Source organism: Mastacembelus armatus, chromosome 19 (genome assembly GCF_900324485.2).
Source record: "Mastacembelus armatus chromosome 19, fMasArm1.2, whole genome shotgun sequence".
Classification (NCBI taxonomy): domain Eukaryota; kingdom Metazoa; phylum Chordata; class Actinopteri; order Synbranchiformes; family Mastacembelidae; genus Mastacembelus; species Mastacembelus armatus.
In genome coordinates, this window is record NC_046651.1 from 18,123,531 (window position 1) to 18,143,430 (window position 19,900).

Consider the following 19,900-nt stretch of genomic DNA (forward strand, 5'->3'; position numbering starts at 1 on the left):
ACAGTTTTTTATCCTTTGTAATGATGAGGAAAATGTCATGTCTGCCCAAACCCTGAGCGTTTTTTTTTTTTTTATTCACGTTTTCTATTATTCCGACATATTTTTAATTAAATTGGTCATTTGGTTTAACCAGCAGTGATATATGACAAGAGAAGCTGCAGCCAGAGAATATTTGGCCTTTGTGTTTGATAAATGAGCTAAAATTGGTTGAATTATTCAGATGGTTGCAGACTAATTGGTTAATTGATTGTTCATTGCAAACTAAAAACAGTAATTTGACATTTTATAGTTTCAGAGTAGGTTACAGCTTCTGACCAGAGGCATAGACAGGGCTGTATACAATACTCTATGAAGTACCATATGTACTTTTGTACACAGTCGTCAGAAGGGTGCACTGTGCTCCTGAAACCGCAGCTTCCAGATCAGTCTGCAAGAAAATAATTTGAAGTAAATTTGAATGAAGCACAGACAAGTACAAATCATTAGGCCCCAGCTCGATGAAACCATAAAACTAACGAATGGCTTCTGTCAGACGCTGGGCAAGGTTGTACTAACAACACACTCGCACACCTACAGCCTTGTAATGAGAAATGTTTGGACGTGGCCTTGAGCAGCCTGTTGGAAAATGTCCCGGACAGCTGAAATATGGTACCAACGGCATAATGACAATCACTCACTTGGTGTTTAGTCTCCTCTCTGAATGAACACACAATAATGAATCATGTGTGTGCGCGTGTGTGTGTGTGTGTTTAAGAGAGGGGGACAAACACACATTTTATTTTGTGTTAACGCCCAGAACCAGTGATTGAAACTGAAGGTTTTATAGATGAGATTCTACATTACAGAACCGAGTGCAGGCCTGGGACTGACACAGTCAGCATAAATGAACCAAAGCCCGTTTAATTGTGAGCGAATAAATGTGTAACCTCTGACCTGCGATTATAATTCTCCTTCTGGGCTTATGCAGGTTTTCGTTGTCGTGTGAAAGCGCCTACATGCATGTGAGTGAAGATGAAAAGTACAGCCTCAGTGTTAAAGATCCAGCTCCGGGTAAAGAAGGACAATTAAAAGGTGATTGGTAGCAGCAGTATAATAACAGGTGGTGCCAGGAGGAAGCTGGGAGGAGGTGGCAGCACATTAACTACCACCAGGAGCAATAATGACATGGTAAAGAAAATAATAGAGCTCAGGGCTGGAGCTGGTTTTGCACCTGCACGAATAATGTCATCGGTGCTGCACGTGCACAGACCTGTGTGCATGTGGCTACATCTCCAAAAAAAGGCTGGATTATATAGAAATAGAACAAATGAAACAGGAAAAACAAAGACTGGAACATCAATAAAGTTGGTTAGTTTCTGATCGTGTGTGTACAAGTGCAGTAAAACAGACACCGTTTACCCATAAAATGTGGCACTGCTGATCAATAACGGATTAAAGGTGTAAAAATAGGCGAGACGTTCATATCGGCATCTTAAAGAAAAGGTCCGATTAATAACATTTATTAATGAAGACAGTGAATTGATGGATTTATTAGAGAAATCTATAATATCACAGAATCAGACAGTACTTAAGGCCAGTGTTTCAGTTTAGTTCACTACTGGAAACAAATATAAAAATCTGTGAATAATAAATGAGTGTCTGTGCTGGGAACACAGTTAATGACATCATTTAACCAGCTGTTTGTTTTTCTGCGGAGGTCCCTGTGTGTGTGTGTGTGTGTGTGTGTGTGTGTGTGTGTGTGTGTTTTTTTGCATTATCGCTGTAGTACACTTGGTTTTAGTAAATTCCAGCAGGTGTTGCAGCAGATGACCAGCAGTGCTGCTTCTGGTGAAATATAGCATCCCTTTGTCCCACATACATCCCCCTCCCACGCCGTAGGGGGTTTGCTCAAGGCTTCACATAAATTACAGTGACAAGGCCTTGTCTAGATTTTCCCCGTGTCTCTCCCAGCGCCTCTCTGTTTTATTACACTCTGTTTCTTCCTACCATGGATACACGGCGGCATGGCGCTGCTTTCCTATCAGAGGATTTACATCTGTGACCAAGTCGGACACTTTCTGTCACCGGGAGACGCTTCACAGTCGCAAATATTTCTGTGGCCAGACTGAATCCCCAGAGAAGAGACATTTCAGGTTCACAGGAACGAATGAAGAAAAATGCTTCATAACTTTAAGGGGCTTGCAGCTAACTATTATTTTTATTATCGATTGAATCTGCAGATTCTTTTCTGGAGTTTGTAAAATGATAGAAAATGTCTGTCACAATTTCCCCAAAGTGCAGTTAACAGTCCAAAACCCAAAGATTCTCATTTTACAGTGAAATAAACAGAGAAGAACAGCAAATCTCCACATTTGAGAAGCTGAAACTGGAAACTTTGGGGCTTTTTTTGCTCATTAAAAGACTCAAACAACACACTAATTACTAATTACTAAATTAAATTGATTAATGACTGTTAAATATGATTATTGGCAGCTATATCTTCTATGATTATATGCTGGGTTTGTCAGGTTTACAGTGTGATAAGAAATGTATTATTTATATGTGGGCGAATCAGTTTGCGTCACATAGTTTCTTAACTGCAAAGCGAGTGAAGTTTAAGTTTTTGCTTCAGTGCATCTTTGCAGCCCAGCGGGTAAATAGGGCGACCTTGTAGCTCAGATCAATAATGTATAGAGACTGTCCGGCAAAACACTACGGGTCATGTAATTTAAAGTTTATTACAGGACCAAGTGTGAAGTGTACACTGAAAACACTGAGTTACTGTTATTTGCTCTGTCTGCACCAGGTGTTTTCTCTTTTCTACAGATTTGCTCTAATCTGGGCCAAGAAACAGACGCTGGTGATGCTCAGACTGGAGGGATCGTGTTGGTTTTAGTTCTTCGAGTTAGTTTAATGCTAAAATCCTGCAGAGCATCTTTTAGCGAGACGTTAACTAACCGGGCCTTTTCACTCTCATGGAACATTACTTTTCATTGGTCTCAGCCTGTGCCAATACACACATCTAGACCAGTCTGACACACCGACTGTAACTGGTCACCTTCACAGAATCAGCAGTGCTTTATGGGTCCGGTCACAAGAGGGCACTAAACCATTCCCCATGCAACAGTCATCATTTGCATTGATCCCACTTCTCCTCGACTGAGTCTGACACGTGTGAGACAGTTCTGCTGCCGTTTAATAGCAAAGGGAGCAGCTTTTTTTCTTTGTCTACGACGACTGCAACTGTCCTGGGGCAGATGTTGCAGCTGTTTTCACTGAGGGTCTTGTTCCCAGAGGTGTGTTTGGGTTGTTCGGAGATATGCATGTGTGAGTTTGTGTACAGAACAATAGATGGTGTGTGTGTGTGTGTGTGTGTGTGTGTGTGTGTGTGAGAACAATTTCTTTGCTGGAAGCTCAAGGACAAAACGAGTGTGTGTCTGTTGCAGCTGGAACATTTTTAGTCCTCACATTAATGCTGCTGCTGCTCACTTGGCACGCCTCAAGGTCTAACCTATTAACTGCTGTGTGTTTACACAATCCAGTGTGCTGTGATATTAGGACTAACTGTCTCACTTATTTACAGTGTAATCAGCGATTTACAGCGCCGCAGCACATCTGGGCGCCCATGCTTTTCCTGGTTACAACTCTAAACCACTTTGCATCATTACTGACCGTTAACATTTCCAGGCAGCCATTCCTTCCATTCGTTTTCATTTTAGTATTATTAAGTTAAGACTTATTAAGTTTTTACTAAATCTTTGGTGTGCGAGTACAACATCTGAGAATTTATGAGCTGTCAGTCAGAGGTTGCACAGTTGGTAATGAATCATGGCTATTCTTTTTTTTTTTTAATCTCTTCATTAACTCTCAGAAATAAAATTACTGCTCTACCTCTTAGATGTTTTTATTATAGCATCCATCTGAATCTGGACACATTGCCCTTTGTTCACCATGTGCCTGATGAAGACCTGGCTGTTGAGTCTCTAGGAGGTCAGGGACTACGGCTGGGATGTTCCCTGTCTGGAGTATTGCTGACTACACTGTGAGCGTATGAGTATGATGCTTTGGAAAATGTTTGGAGGAAAAGTGAGGCTGAAATTATTCTGATGCTGAATGATGTCCATGAAACCTTTATAGATGTCTCCCTGTTCTAACCCCTTCACCTTCTCCCCTCTCTCCTTCCCTTCAATCTGCTGCCCTGTTCCTACACCCCCCTCCCCTCCGGCTGCAGGTCGAGAGAAGAGAAAGGCTCCCATGATCTCTGCCGGTGATGCCGAGTTCCCGCGGGACTACCACACCCTGGCTGCCGGTGGCGGCCGCGGGGCCCGGCGGTTCCCTGACAACACTAACGGGGGGTTTGCGTCTTCCTCGCTGGACCGCCGCCACAACGCGGTGGCCGCCAAGAGCCTGGAGGCCCTGAACAGCATCCACAAGGCGGACATTGAGCGCCAGCGCGACGCCCTCATGGATCTCCAGAAGAACAAGTACTCCAACAGCCCCGGCAGCATGTCGCAGAGCTCCGCTGCTCCTGGACGACAGGTGGGCTCATTAACATACACCAGCAAACAGAAGAAGAAAGGATGCTCTGATGTTTGCGTTACTAACGCGGGTATAACTGCAACTGTGGTGGTCACCAAATTAATACTGCACCTTATAAACAACTGATGCTCTTAATTTGAGTAAAATAGACTGAGGTTGTATTATTTTCCCCATTCTCTAAATCCTCCTGAGGGTCAGAAGGCATAAAGAACTCTCCTGCACCACACAGTACTTTAATTATGGCTAATGTTATTGTTTGTTCTGGTGGGTGCTGAGCAGCTATTTATAATTAAACATCTGCTGCAGTTTATGCACAGTTTCTTTTATAGCGAGTCAAGATATAAAGTGCACAGGGTCCTCCGAGGATACCTGGAGAGGATACGGCGCACGCTGAGAAATATCAAAGTAGAAGAAGAGTTTCATTGATTTTAAACAGTCAACAGATAAATCTGTGTGCCGGCAGGATAGAGGAAAACAGATCAGCTGCGGAAACGTGTACATAAGAGAAAAACCACATGAAAATATCCTCAAACCTCCCAGCGTTTGTCTCGAGGTGTTTTAACATGCATCAGTTCGTTTCTATCCACCTGTTTTTATGCAAAATACGTAGCTTCAGTGGTTTATACCGAGTTTTAAGATATGTAGATATACTGACTGTTTTTATATAATAACCACCAAGATGGCAGATATTTAAAAGATTAAACACTGGAAAAATATTAACTCTCTTCTGCTCCTGCAGCGATACATTTGTCACCCATCAGGGCTTTTGTCTCTTTTTACATCTCGGTGGTTGTTCAGCCATTGGTGGCAATTTTATAAATCAGTGAGCAGGACAATTAATGGTTTTTATAGGATTTTTGCATCAGTGTGAATCAGAAGAAACTTTGTTTTTGTGTGAGCCACAAATCCACACACAGCAGCAGGAAACTCTACATATCTGAAACTGAAGCCCTTTTCATTATATTTGCATAAACATAGTTGACTAAAAAATGATCTTGAAGCTTGTGCAACATTTAATGGAAATATCTCGTGAGGATCCAGATGTTTTAAGAAAAGAGTATTTTTTTTTATCGTCTCCTGGACTTATTGCATCTCTTGAATCTGCCATGCAGGGTAAATGTACCGTTGTACACAGATCAACATGCACGTTTCTGTACAGTATCATGCAGAGCAGAGTGCAGCTTTGGGGGAGGAACCAGCTCTCTGAGTGCTTTCTGGGTCCACATGAATGTTTTTGTCTGAGGGACAACAAACCCACACGAGTGCATTATGTGGCGAGACGCCTCTGGGGCTTTGGACACACACACAGTGCAGCCATTACTGGGACCAGTTTGCTGGGTCAGTAATGGACCCTTTTATCTGAGAGTCAGCAGTAGGACGTGGAGAAAAGGATTCGAGGGCGACGGTGAGAAAATGTTCCAGCTTCCCCTCTCTCTCTCTCTCTCCGCTTCATATTCTCCCCTTCACTCTGCCATCTATCATCACATGCTCTGAATTGACACCTGTGACTGAGGTTAAAGCAGAAACGGCCTGCTTCAGCTTTTTTTTTTTCTCTCTGGGGCTTCAAGGAATAGTTCAGCATTTGGTGAAAAATGCTTATTTGATTTCTTCTCCAGTGTGAGAGTCAGGAGGGGGTTGGTCACCGAGTTGACACCAAAGGAACTTTTTCATTTTTCTAAGAACATCTGGAGGGAAAATTGTCATTATTGATTAATCTTTAATACTTTTAATAGATTTTTGATATAAAATAATGAATCATAATTTGGTAAAATCCTAAAGTAGCTTTCTTTTTTGTTTTTTTTGGGCGACAGAGTTGATAAAAACGGGCCCAGTGACTGAGAAATGACTTTGCAGCGTAATGATTTCCAACACAGCTGCTGATTAGATTCAATCAATGAACCGTTTCAGTTGTCGATCAGCTACGGCACTAACTTGACTTCTATCAGCTGCTTCGTTCACGCTTCACAGACGGCGGCTTCTTGGCCACCAGCTGACCAGTCACAGCCAATCACATTCATGCAGGTGTGTGGTGCAGTTTATATCACCTGCCACTTGTCACCAGTCTGATTACAGCATCATCTAGTTATCTGCTGTATGTTTTTGTTTATCGTTTGTTTATGTGGAGTTTCTCTCAGAGCTGCTCTCACAGCTCAGCACCATGATGACAATGGTTGTTTTTTTTTTTTACACCTGTACAGGTTAGTCAGGTTAATTCAGGCTAAGCTAGGCTAACCTACAGCTGATTTCACTCTACTTCTCAGAAAAAAGGAAATGTTTGAGTGAAACTGTGTCTTTTAAGTTTTGCTCTTTCTTTTCTCGCTCCTGTCAATCGCTCCTCCGTCTGCTCTGTCCTCATCTCACCCGTCCAGCTCCTCCTCCCTCTCCGTCCGCTCTGCATGTGCCGTGTATTTACCTAAACCCACACCATCTATCTCCTGACGGAAAAGGTGGACCGATACAGAGCGGGAGATGGAGAAACAGGTGGAGTCTGCTGTCGTCATGGCAACACACCGTCTCCCATATAAGGCAACTGAGTGATATCATATGGTTGGCAATGCCTGGGCTTTGGAAGGAGGCACACACTGTACTGAGTGAGAGGCAGCAGCAGGAGCAAGAAGGAGCGACAGGGAGAGACGGCGAAGGAAGGAGGGAGGGTTTTTTTATCGTTTATGTCGGGGTCGAGGGGTGAGAGAGGGTGACAGACACAGGGAGAGAGAGAGGGATCACAGGAGGAGGAGGAGGAGGAGGAGGAGGAGGAGGAGGGGCAGGAAGGGATGCTAACTGCCTCTTAGGCGCTACTACCGGTTCCAGCGAAGGGGGACTCTGGCGGATCCTCAGGGCGCGGGAAAGACACAGAGCCGCAGTGAAAAAAAAAAAATGGAGAGGGGGGAGGAGGAGGAGGGAGGCGTGCGGAGCTGGGAGGATGCACCAGGCGGCCGACGTGCTCATTAAGTAGCAACGGTAACTCTCTCCGACCCCGTCCTTCCATCCTCAGCTGAGACGTGTCGGCTTTGCTCTGTGGTGCTGCCATGACTGTGTGACGCTTCTGTTGCTGCGTGGATGATGATGAAGTGGAGGGTGGTAGTGATGCAAAGTGCAGGACTCTGTGTGTGCGTGTGTGTGCGTGTGCGTGTGTGTGCGTGTGTGTGTGTGTGTGTGCGCGCAGCTTTTTCATGTATGTGTAGTCCAGGTGGTGTAAAGATAAGTAGCTCACAACTCATCTTTCCCCTCTTTTTGTGTTTAAGGTGAATGTGTGTGAGTGTTTCAGGGGAGGATCCGTTTGTTCCTGGGCAGGCAGGTGTTGTCCAGGTGTGTCTGCGCTGCTGCAGTCCTGCGTGTCCTCGTGTGTGTCACTGTATGTGAAGACGTGTGTGTGTGTGTGTGTGTGTGTGCGTGTTTTAAAGCTTGTGAGGGAGAGAAGAAATGGGGGAAAAAATGTTTTGCCTGTAAGCAAAAACACAAGTGTGTGTTGGTGAGTGCACGTGTTGACGTGTGTGTGTGTGTGTGTGTGTGGGAGGCTGACTGTGAGTGAAGGGGGGGAAAAAGAGGGTGGGTACAAAGATGGCTACTTGGCATGCAGGTCAGGTATGCATGTCTGTGCTCATCCCTCTTCTTCTCTTCTCTCTCTCCTCCCTGTGTTTCTCCCCACATGTCCCTCAGCCTCGTCTGTCTCGGTGCATATGTGCTTTGGGAATTCAGCTCAAGTGACTGAGAAATATTGCAGCCAGTAATCACTGAGCCACAGTGCAAAGGGGGCTGTTTGTGTTAGATGAGACAGGTTTTATGTTCCAAAAAATGTCTTCTTGTTGGTGCATTAAATTATTTGCGGAGTGACTTAGTGGTAGATTTTCTCATTTCAATTTAAGGTGAATAAACCGTGCCAGTGGGTGATTACACTCTGTGTGAATGGTAAGATATATTTAGGGATTATGGAACAATGGCTGCTGGACTTCACAATTATCAGTCATTTGTTTCTGTGGTTCTGACAAGAACCAGTGAGAAAGGTCATGATTCTAATGCCAGTTTTAAGAAATGATCCATCGCAGCATCGTTATTATTATGTTTTACAGAAATAAGGCAGAAATCAAATAATGAGAATAAACATAAATGATCAGTCTAAGTGTTCAATGAAATGTCAAAACAAGATTTTAGTGTTTCCAGGTTTGACTGTGGTATTTAATCTGATCTACCATATACTTTATATATATATATATATATTTATATATATTTATATATATATACTTTATATATATATACTCTGTCAAACCTGCATGAAAAGTAACTGAGGCTTTGTTGAAGAGAGTTTCCATTATATTCATCATCGTCTTCTAAATTTAACTCGATGGACGAGTTGTGCTGTCAGTCTTGTGTGGAAATCTCAAACTAAAATGGTGATTCACTGATATTTTACTGCTGAAATAACTCTCACGTATCCTCCTGGTATAGGCGATACTGTAAAAGTTGTGTGAAAGTTAATTTCTCAGTCCTTGAGTTCTAATGTTGAATAATGATGCAGAATCAACTTGCTGGCATTTTCAGTTTAATAAGAAAAGATTAAAGACAAATGTAAATAATCTTTCCAGTCTGCTGCTTCATATGCCATCTGTAGGTTTATTCAGGTTTCTCCATACGAGGATGATTTTAGGTCAGATTAAATTAATGAAAGTTTCCTTTTCCTGGTGATCTTAATCTCAGAGAGTGTCTAAATGAGGGTTCTGTGAGATCCAATAGATTTACTAATGTAAGTGTAAAAATATCATTTTGACTGTGTGGACTTTGTTTGACAACAAAGAGAAGCTTTGTTGATGCTGGGTGGCATCAGTTCAGGTATGACTGTGCTGCTTTCGTCAAAACCGGACTTGGACTCAGGCCTAGAAGCCACACAGAGCTCTGAAATCTGGGTCACAGCAGCCCACAGGCCTGGTCAGCTCTTCTGGCCTGATTCCTCCAACTTTGCATTCGAAATAAAGTGAGGTGAATTTCTGAAGCTGCTACTGAGATTTCAGGAGTAAGCAGAGAAAATATCAGGGATCTGGCAGCTCCCAGAACAGCTGCTCAAACACCAGCTTAGTTCCACCTGTATCTTTGTTTAATTATTAAGGGAATATGGTTTTTCAGAGTCGCTCAGCATATGTGGTGTTTGTGGATGGACGACACACTGAGGCTCTCTATTCGAAGTCACACTTTCATAACCCAGAAGTCGGTGTTTGCAGCGGTGGTGTCAAATCGGAGCACCCTCACTTTTTTACTGAAATAGATGCAAATGGTTTGTTGTGACAGTCGTTTGTAGATGTGTGTGTTTTAGATGTGGCAACTGCAAATGTGCCGAGAGTGAATAGCTTGGAAATATCACAATCCCTAAAAACAAACGCTTGAAACCTTGATTTTAGTTGTTCCATAAAGGCTTTGTGGTGGTCTGGAGACTGTGATTTTGGTCTGGAGACCAGTGGTGATCTGGAGACCGGTGGTGGTGGTTTGGAGACTCTGTGGTGGTGGTGGTCTGGATACTGGTGGTGATCTTGAGACTCTGTGGTGGTGGTGGTCTGGAGACTGTGGTGGTGGTCTGGCGGTCTAGAGAGTGTTGGTAAGAGACTGGTTTTGTGTTGTTTTGTTTTCTGTTATTATTCGACTGAACATTACGACGTGTTGATGTTCAGAGTTACACTTTGGGGGGAAAACAAAGTCTAAGGTCTTTGAAAACTGCAGAAACGAGATGATGCTTCTTTCTCTCTGCTGCAACAGTCTCCTGTTAGTAAACCTGGGATGTCTGTTCCTTAAAGCTTTTTCTGATATTGATATTATATTGATGTGACATTAGACTCAGCTGCACGTCTGATTGGCTGCGATGATGCGATCATGGGAATAACGTGTGTTGAATCAAATATTCACGCAGCCATAACTCAATGATGTGTAGATGCAGACGTCTTGTAGCTGTCAGGTCCAAATATTAGATAATAATAATAATAATAAAAAGTCTGGATCTGCATCTGTTCATAGTGGACGCTGGACACATTCCAACTTCAGTAGCCTGGAAAACAGTTTTTGTGTTATTGTGCTGGTTTAAATAAACTAATTCCAGCCTCCTTCACAGAGGAAACTAAGCTAAAAATAAGAGGAGAGTTATTGTGCAAGATAAAAAAGTCTTGCATAGGTCACACCAGTTCACTTCTCTGGAGTGCAGCCGTCCATTTGCCTCTGTTATTGCTTTTTATAGCTTCTCACTGTTGGGATTTTAATGAAGACTCTGAATTGAAGTTTTTAGTTTTTTTTTTTTCGTTTTTTATTCAGTGCTCATCAGTCCATGTATAATGAGCAGAAGTGTGTTGCTTCACTGGTCAATACACAAGACGTCTCTCATTTAGGAGAAACTGAGTTTTGAGCAGGATCAGAAATGTCCCTGAAAGTGCAGCGTAGGTTATTTGGACAAAAGCGTGTGGAGGAAACTGTGGGCTTTAATCTGCAGGGATTTTCTCCCAATCATCCATAGAAGCTTTGGTGAAGTCTGACACTGGTGCTGGTGACGAGGTCCGGCTTACGGCTCGGCTCATCCCAGAGGTGCTGGGTGGGGTTGAGGTCAGAGGTGTGTGTGTGCGTGGAGGTATCGTCATGTTGGATCAGGACGGGATCTGTTTCAATGTTGGACCCCTCACATGACTAAGAACATTATGAATGTCAGCGCTGAGCTAGATAGCTGTAGTGTGTGTGTGTGTGTGTGTGTGTGTGTGTGTGTGTGTGTGTGTAAACAGCCCCAGGACAAAGTACATTAGTGGAGGCTCTGCAGGGTGTATCTCCAAGAATCAGAAGTCAGTTGACCTGAAAGTTGGCTTCTTCCCAGACGAAGTGAAAATGTGTCGTCGTCTTAATCCAGTGTCTGTTGCTTTAATCCTGCTGCTGGGTCGACGCCAGACACTTCTACATCCAGGGAGAGAGTGGGGCTGAGTTTAGGAGCTGTCTTACACCATTAGAGTGTGTGTGTGTGTGTAAACATTTGATTAATTGCTGAGAAGCAATTACAGGCAATTAGAGTCCTATTATGATGGCAGTGAAGGACAGCGTAAGTTAATCTGGCTATCATCACAATCATTAGCACATCATTTTCTCACCCAGACTAATGTACATCAGCTAGTCAGTGTGTTGGTTTGTTTGGTTGAGCTTTACTACAGTTCCTGGGCCTTTTAAAGCAAAGTGGTGAAGTGATTTTTGGACGTATTGCACCTGCAGCATGAAAACACTGTAACTTTAAACCTTTTAAGTTTCACTTCACATGGGAACTGGGAAATTTCTTTCCTTTCTGGTTCCACACAGTCTTTCCTTTACTTGATATTTTGTAGTGTTTTGTGTTTTGCAGCTTAAGAAAACGTCTCACACACTGTCCCTTGTCCTCTTTTCCCCTCCTGCCTCTTTTCTGTCTCTTTTCTGTCTCCTTTGCTCTTTGTTTTTCCCTCTTAGCAACAACCAAACTACTGGAGCTTCAAGGTCAGTGCCAACCCTGTGTTTGTGTTCCACTGTAAATCTGTGCCTCCGTGTGGACTGGACTTTAATAGGATATCGGTCCATTGTGTCTTTGCATGCCTGTTCGCCATTGCATGTAGTGGTGGTCACATCTTGGCACGCATGTTTATGTTCAACTCTCTGTTGTGCTGCTTGCTGTGGACTTTCTTTGCTATCGAGTAAACCAGACGTCTTGACTATTGTAGTAACGGTGATTGTTGTCGGGCAGAAAAACCCGTTGTCTGCGTCTGAACTGGGCCGTGAACGTTAGAGTCCAGTCCGGCTCAGCGTAATGACTCAGAACGCAGGACTCTAATGATTGTATGTTATGTTATAACGTTTGAACACAACAGGCCGGTTTTCTGCAGGAGGCTGCAGCTGTGAAGTTTAGTAACTAACTCTGTTCATTGGCGATTGTGAAAGGCCAAACACCAATGGGAGCTCCATAGGCAGGTCATGTGACCTTCAGCAACAGAACAGTAGCAGACAAAACTGATGCAACGCTGCAGTTTATTGTACGTTTGGTGCTCTGGCTGGTGCTCCATCAGTCCACTACTTCCTGAATACCTGAACTCATGGTGTGTCCTAATAACTTTGGTGATTCCCTGACTGGGAACTTTTCCACTCGTCCTTCGATTAGCACACAGATGATCTTGTTTCCCTGACGATGAATCCTCGCTGTATCTGGCGCGGTGACGTTTTTAGTGTGACTGGTAAAATTGACTGCTCATTTATGTTCCCCTCGATGAACTGGGATAACTGGAGGCGTCCCCTTGCTTTTCATCGAGCATCGGAACTGATTCGTGCCCCCAAATGCCACATGTGCTCGCTGTGCAGCTTCATCCCAACTCAAGCACATCAGCACATCATAGGTGTAAAGTTGCACTTAATGCGCCTCGTTGTGCAGGCCTGACTGCTCGCAGCCCCGGGGGCAGTTACTCCTGGGTTATTTGATTAGCTGAGGAGAGCTTCTGAGCAGAGACAGCTGGGAAAGTGCTGCGTGTGTCGGCACTGACGGATTATTTATGCCTTTGTATTTCTTAAGGGAATACTAATGCAATCTATACTGTCTTGCACACTTTAGCTAGTGACAGACAATATTGGAGATGGGATTAGTTGTCATGAAGTGAAAAGCAGGAGCCAAATCTAAGCCCACACTGTTACGAACAGTGAACCCTTTGAAGGCCAGTTTGTGCCCACTACTACCAAAATGAAATGTCATGTTCACTTGGAGTCAGATATTTTCCCAAACACTGGCAAGATAGGGATGTAAATATGAAATGTGAAGTGCAGCAATCAGTCTGAAAATGGAGCCATTAGCAGTCGTCGGTCAGTGCCAGCTTCACGCTGTCCCTGTCTCTGAGCTTGTAGCTCTGGCTGTAGCACCTCCAGTAGCACGCCCAGTTGGTTTCCAGTTTCCAGACTCAAGAACTCACTAATGCTGAGAGACACTGACACCAGCCTTGTTTGGACCAGATGAATCAGAATGAGCAGCGTCCTTCAGTTGTGTGGGCAGGTGTCATTTACATTTCGACAGTGAACTAGTGAATCTCACCAAAACTGCTGGAAGGTGCGTGGAAGCTGCAGTGTGGTTTGCTTTGCAGTTGTCGTTCTGTGCGGTAGAAGCATAATGAGCATTACCCAAACCCCTTTATGTGTAAAGGGGGAGCAATAATAAAAAAATAATTTCGTACCTGAGGATTTGGATTAACATGCTCAGGTTCCTCTGAGGATTTGAGATTTCGTAGGAACTAGTTCCTACCCAGATGTTGACAGTGTGGATTGTCCACAATAACTGGGACAGTGTTGGTGGAAGGACAAACGCTTTTTTAAATGTCACTTTGTTTAAACACTGTGAGTGTCTCATATGGAAAAAGTCAGTAATAGATATTAACTTTAACTAAATATAAATAAAATACAGTTAGATGATCTGCATGACAAAATACCAAATGAGGTAAATAGGAAAATGACTAGTTTTGACATTTTGGTGAAACGGTGATTTCAACCTAAAATGAAAATGTCATAGTTTCAGCTTGACAAACTGATGCAGGACTGCACAGAGCAATCAAAGGCTGTAATACATTATTAGCTCAGACCTGAATATATTCTGCCCATTGAACACACTTTTGGCTGCGATGTAGCCTGTCTGAGATTGTACTGTTGTGCATATGCTAACCTAAGCACTTAATGCAGCTTATAGCATCTTAGCCATAAAATTAGTTGATACTCTGAAAGGCTCCTTGCACAGCTATTGCTGATACAGTGAGTTTAAACTGCTGAAGGATTTTCTGAAGAATCTCAACAATAGAAAAGCTGCTGCAGCTTTAAAATGAAATAGGATCTAAAATGCTTTTACATATTTCTACTTTCTGTTCTGTTCGACAAATTGCATGAAAATACAATACCCACAATGAAATTACCTGACTAGCGGCGCCGCTGTGATCCACGAATTATCTGCTCCGAAAACGCCTTTAATGCATTTTATAAATATTAGCTCTAGCTCGCTGTTAGCGGGAGACTTACACAGTGCTTCACAAACCACAAGTCATTTAAACAGTTCAAAAAAACACCAAGGAGAACATTTATGCATTTAAATTGAACGTACAGAAATATGCATTTATGTATAAATCAACATGTATTAATCTGTGACTGACGATAGTCCCTAACAAAGCAAAAGTTATGTTTACCAGGTTGTTATAAAAATGTCTGAGCCTTTTTAAAAGTAAATTATAAAGTTTGTGGCTGAAAGTTACAAACAAGGTAGAAAAGAAGAACAGACACAGAGACTGACACTGTTGGCTTTGCCCTTTTCATGGGACATTTAAAAGATTCATCCTTTGACACTGACACTGAGAGTAATGTGAACAATGATCTAAGAGCATCCCAGTATTGTTAACGGTATTTTCATTAAATCATAATGTGCCTTATGATGTGACTGAAGCCTGGTTGAAAAAACAGCCCGTGCAGTTCGATGGTTTGGTTGGTGCTGTGCTCTCGTCCGTCTACAGTAGCAGCTGCAGCTCATTTGGAACATTTCCCTTGTCAGTTTAGCTGGTGACAAACACACACGCTGCCTTTTTTTCAGTCCCCCCTGTTTGTTCCTGGGCTGCAGCTCATACAGGATTGGTTATCACTCCCCTTCCTCTCAGGGAGTCGGGGAGTCTCGCCTCCTCTTCTGATGCAATAGAAAGCCCTGCAGCAGTGCACTGCTGTGCTGGTGTGTGTGTGTGCGTGTGTGTGTGTGTGCGTGCGTGTGTGTTTAACAGTCCCCCACTGGTCCCCTTTGATGTTCCATTGGTTTGCCAGCTTACTAAATGCATGCACAAGCACGGGTGAGACTCCCACAGCAAAAACACAACATAGATTAGCAAACAGTTACGCTGGATCCAAGCACACACACATTCTCCTGCACACACAGACTCGCCAGTGGTCATGGAAACCTGGAGAAAGTGTGCATATATTACACACACATTTCAAGACTCCCCCTCACACGTTCCCCCACATCCCTGAACAGAACAGAGGGAATTGTCAGCTCGTCCAAAGGGAAGATCATGCGACTGCTCCTGACGCTGTCAGAGACACAGTGGAGCAGAAAGCTGCGTAATTCTCTCCTTTTCATCGCTCTCAGCCTCACTTATACGAATAATGATGCTTCATGCACGTCTCTTGTGCTCTTGTCTTTTTGTCTGGAGTGGTCGAAGTAATGACAGACTATTGTCTTGTCTTCTCCACATGTCGATAGAGAGAAGTAGCGTGAACTGGGGTCTGCCAGGGAAACATGATTTTATTGAAGATGTCTTCGGTGTTCCACTTATTATGCAGCCATCTTCATTTCTGTGGGGGTTATAATGGAGCCTGCTGCTTGTGGGGTTTTTCTTCTGCCTGTTGAAGTAACCATGCAGACAAAACAGAGCGAATAGTCGAAAACAAATAGCATCCTCACTTCCACATAATGTTTTAGCATGCCATACATGCTGTACCTCATTACAGTCTGCTAATTAATTGTATTTTCAGCTAATGATTTATGATCATCATATAGACTCTCTAAACTGCACTGCAAAAACTAGATATTTTCCATTTGTCAGTGTAATTCTTTACCCAGCAGTCTTAGACAAGAAGATTGGAAACATCCAGGACAAAAACTGCTTTTCCAGAAGGGATGCTTTGGTTTTTTTTTTGTTTTGTTTTTAAAGACGTGTGTCACTTCAGGGAGCTGCAACACTCGTGCGTGTTCTTATGTCGAGAATGTGACCGGTGCGTTTCCTATACAGAGAGGCCTCCATATACTGCCCCTGCCATATTTGTCCCAGAGAGCTAGCTGAACGCTAACCCATTCAGGCAACTGCTTTTGTTGCACTCGTGCTGTTTGGCTGGTGATACGATGTTCGGTGGAAAATCACTATTCCCCAATCCGACTCAGAATAACGGGAGCGTTCTCCACCTCTAAAGGGCTTAGGAGGCCGACTGCTGCAGTGTTCCCCGACTGGCACTGTGCTGAGGCACGTGGCCAGAGTCACTTATTGACACTTCACTGCCATCTGCCAAGACTGCAAGGTTTGCTTAGCAGGCTGCACGTTTAATAAGGCTGAACTCTGTGGAAAGCAATAACAGGATGAAAAGTTCCCACTAGATTTTATGTGAAAGGCAATTATATCTCATTGTTGGTGTATACCTGAAATCATCTAGATATACAACAGACCTGAACGCAGCATTTACACTGCAGACATGGCTGATTGTATGGTTCGCAAAGGGGTAACAGTAACACACACACACACGTGGCCTGGTGAGGTCAGATCTCAGAGTCCGGTCGTTGCACAAAGTGATTAAAATATCTAATAAAAATAACAGGAAACGTCTCTACCTGGTTATTCGTGCTCCTCGCTGGCTCCACCTGCCCGTCCTCCCTCAGGTGGGATGTGTGTCAGACGTGTGGGTGGACTGTAAGGGTCCAGCTGCTCTCTCTCACTGGAGAGGAATGCCACGGTATGTTGCGCTAACGGCCGTGAAATCTCAGAGTGCAGGGGGGTGACAGCTGTGTGTGAGGCGGCACGGTACAGCTGTGCACAGCTGCCTCATCAATCAGAGTCTGTGCATTAGCTGGTGGGAAATCTGGGTCTGAGCAGAGCGATAACTCTCACCAAAGGACGCGTCTGCTGTTACAGAGTAGATCTAGAAGGTTTTTATGTGGATTAATATTTATACAGACTTGTCCTGTAGAGATGAGGAGCTAATGTGGAGTGAACCAAACCTTTAAACAAGATGCAGGAAGTCGAGGTAAGAAGAGACTCTACATTTTCTAATGCATCTGCTGCTGCTCCCTGAGGGTGTTTTATACTTTGTCAAACTTAATGTCAGGCTGTCTCATAATTAGATGCAATTTTTTAATAGTTAAACTGAAACACCTTAATGAAACACATCAGTTCAAAGTGTTTCTATAAACTTATCATCAGATGTCAAGCTGATAAAACCTTAAGGGTCGTTTGAGCTTTAATGCAGGAGTCAAAGTTTGAGCTATTAATCATTAATTTGGGACAATAAATAAACACTGAATGAAACGTTTCTCCTGCAGTTGTGTTGATGAGTCTAAGAACTACACCTCCTCCTGAGGTAATAATGAATGCTCACGTAATAAAACACAGCTGTAATAATTGATAAAAGACATCTTCATTTCTAATTACATGTACATTAATAAGAGCTTATCTCCTTAAAAGCACATTACAGTGTGTTATAAACCATTTATGTTTGGTGCTGCTAATAAATCCTAAATGGAGTATTTCTTTAATTAATGGACTATATCTACAATCGTTTCCTGCTATAATTGTGGTGAGTTTTATTACCTCCACTGCTCATTGCAGACTCACATAATGTGTCCATACTCCGATAGCCACCACTCAGTCGTGACGCTCGGCCATATGTTAGAAGCTGTACAACGTCTTCTGCAGCAACAACAACAACAAAACTCACTTTGATACGGTAAAACTGTTCTCACAGCCACGGTTTGTTTTTGCTCTTCGTTGGCTCGAAGCTGCTCCGCGTTAGAATCAGACGCTGCTCGCTGTGTTCGTGTTAATTGTAAAGACAAAAGATAAGTAACTGAGTAAAAGCTCATGATGGTAGGCTAGCTGCTGTTCATTTGCATGCACAGAAAATAAACATTGGCTCTGTGACTGAACCCTGTCGTCGTAGTCTGAACGAGTCTGAATCTAATTTCAGGATAATTTAGAGCCTGAAATTGTAGTTTTGAGTGTCATCGTGAGATAATCATATTAAATCAGAGCACCCTCTGAGTTTTGATGCCACCGTTTCAGCGATTTACAAAGAAATTCAAGTAGCTCATAACACAGCAGGTTCGGGTTCGACTGTGAAAGACTAAGAATAATATAATAAATGAACGTCAGCACATTTACTTCATAAAACCTCATCACTGAAATTATGCGGCTCTTTGCGTTCTCCTCCTTCAGTGATTACAAATCAAAAGTCACAGAAAAACCACGTGAGACACGTTTCGAGTCTTTCTTGAAATTCATGGAATCGCTCATGCAGGAAGGAGCAAATAGGGATTTATCCTGCGTGTATTTCCTGGTGCTTGGTGCAGATCAAATTGACGTATTAGACACGTTTTAAAGCAGCTGGTTCACCTTCAGAGACCGTTGTGCTGTCTGTTTTATGACAGTGACTGCATGAGTCTGCTTTACCTCAGAGACATTAAAGTCAAACAGGCATGAGGCACCTGATGTCTATAGGTTTTTAAATGTCTTTTAGCTTTTTATTGTTTAAGTGGAAGCTAGAGCTGACCTGATTAGATGACAGACGGGATGGTCCTCGAGCTGTGACAGATAAAACCTGAATTTCCATATTTGATTTAACGTTCTCGAGCGTCTCACCACCACATTGTCTCATTTTTCAAGCTCTCTTGACACCGTATCACTGCACAAATCAATTTCATTTACATTTCAGTCATGGAAATGCTTCATAAATTCACACTGTGTTCGTCAGTATCGACTCTTAGGACTTAAATCACTGTAGAAGTAATTTTTTCTTATCAATGTGACTTATTGCTGCGAACAGTCACATAAATAAGACAAATACATCTTTCCTTGGAATAATTGGTATGAAAGCATGAGAGGGAGGACGTCCACTGAGAAACCCTGTGATTAGATTTGACAATCAACTGTGCAGAATAAAACAAAAGCCAACCATGACGTCTCTTAACCTGAGGAGAAGTTCATCTGCAGCAGAGGGAAATTAGAAAAACCTCATTCTGTTTATTTGCTTCTTTCTCCTAACACAAACGTAATAATTCCACGTTGCCGCACGCTCGTCTCCCCGGTAGCTGGAAGCTTGTGTGGTTAAAAAGCAGAGGGAGCGTCTGGCTGACGTGCACACTCCCAGACGGTCAAATTTCCAAACATATGAGACGCAGCACAGATAATCTGTCGGGCTGTTCTCTGTGCTGAAGGATGTGTAGGTGCGTGTGTGGTCTGGACGATTTTAGGGACTTTCAAAACGAGGTAATTTAGTGCAACAGATTGTATGTGTGCAGGCATGTGTGTCAGGAGTGTGTTTTATTCCTGACGTTTATGTCTTTGGTGGTGTTTCCTCCATGTTTGCGTACACATGCATGGCTGAGTCCCATGCTCGCATGCTCTCGGCTTGTTGCAGAAATCAAACAGAAACCCGGAGAGTGCTTGTGAGGGATGGGCAAAGATGCACAAGGCTTTCGGAGCTGGCTTCGCACAGCACTGTGGGAGCTCATTACTGTATTCTTTGGGCTGGAAAATGTCTGTCAGTGAGGATTCATTAAAAGCCAACCTGCTGCAGCAGATCCTGCTAGTGCTGTAATGAGAGGTCCTTCACAATTTGGGTTCCCTCGTGGTTCAAATTGGACAGG

General features: G+C 43.3%; 1 protein-coding gene across 5 annotated transcripts in view; it reads left to right on the forward strand.

The window, feature by feature from the left end:
- srcin1b (SRC kinase signaling inhibitor 1b) overlaps positions 1–19,900 on the forward strand; it is a 56,644-nt gene that overhangs the window by 8,157 nt on the left and 28,587 nt on the right. For 4 of the 5 annotated variants that reach the window (XR_003296151.1, XR_003296153.1, XM_026315101.1 and 1 more), the window contains exons 2-3: positions 4,211–4,518; positions 11,968–11,994. Coding sequence is in view for 2 of the 5 variants with exons in the window: in XM_026315101.1 (XP_026170886.1) it covers positions 4,234–4,518; positions 11,968–11,994 (312 nt within the window). In the remaining 3 variants the exon portion in view is untranslated. The remainder of the gene's footprint in view (positions 1–4,210; positions 4,519–11,967; positions 11,995–19,900) is intronic. The other variant, XR_003296152.1, reaches the window with a different exon arrangement.